General features: G+C 50.4%; 1 protein-coding gene across 1 annotated transcript in view; it reads left to right on the top strand.

The window, feature by feature from the left end:
• LOC106110398 (locomotion-related protein Hikaru genki-like) overlaps positions 1 to 141 on the top strand; it is a gene marked incomplete at its 3' end in the record, with an annotated part of 2,137 nt that extends 1,996 nt beyond the window's left edge. The window contains exon 4 of the mRNA XM_013292223.1: positions 10 to 141. Coding sequence (XP_013147677.1) covers positions 10 to 141 — 132 coding nt within the window. The remainder of the gene's footprint in view (positions 1 to 9) is intronic.
• Between the last annotated feature and the right edge of the window lie 268 nt (positions 142 to 409).

Genomic DNA, 409 nt, shown 5'->3' with positions numbered 1-409 from the left:
GTCTGGTAGCCAGTGGTGCTGGCACTCGTCTCGGCACTGAGATCAGATTCTCGTGTGCGAATGGCAACGCGCTGCTCGGCGCACACCTTCTCACTTGCCGCGCCTCCGGCAACTGGAGTGCACCCTTACCTGTTTGTGAAAGTAAGTATGTAACTTAGTAAGAGTAAAAGTGGGCACACCTTTCTATATCCCATAACTGTTTAGTCTCGCTTTGATTCCTTAGACCTGAGGCCCAACTTTAGTCCCTTTTCCTTCCTACCCTTTTGCTTATAAGTGGATGCGAAGGGAAAGTGGATTTGACGGTGGAGGAGGGGGTAATATCCTCTTTATGTGCGTCTCCTCGGACGATTAAGAGTAGGCAACGCATTCGCTATTGTGAACATCTCTTGGCGTGTCCGCTGCCCATAGA

Source organism: Papilio polytes, unplaced genomic scaffold, assembly GCF_000836215.1.
Source record: "Papilio polytes unplaced genomic scaffold, Ppol_1.0 DF820634.1, whole genome shotgun sequence".
In the NCBI taxonomy this organism is placed as follows: domain Eukaryota; kingdom Metazoa; phylum Arthropoda; class Insecta; order Lepidoptera; family Papilionidae; genus Papilio; species Papilio polytes.
Note: the sequence above shows the minus strand (reverse complement) of the source record. Positions and strands in the feature narration are given on the sequence as shown.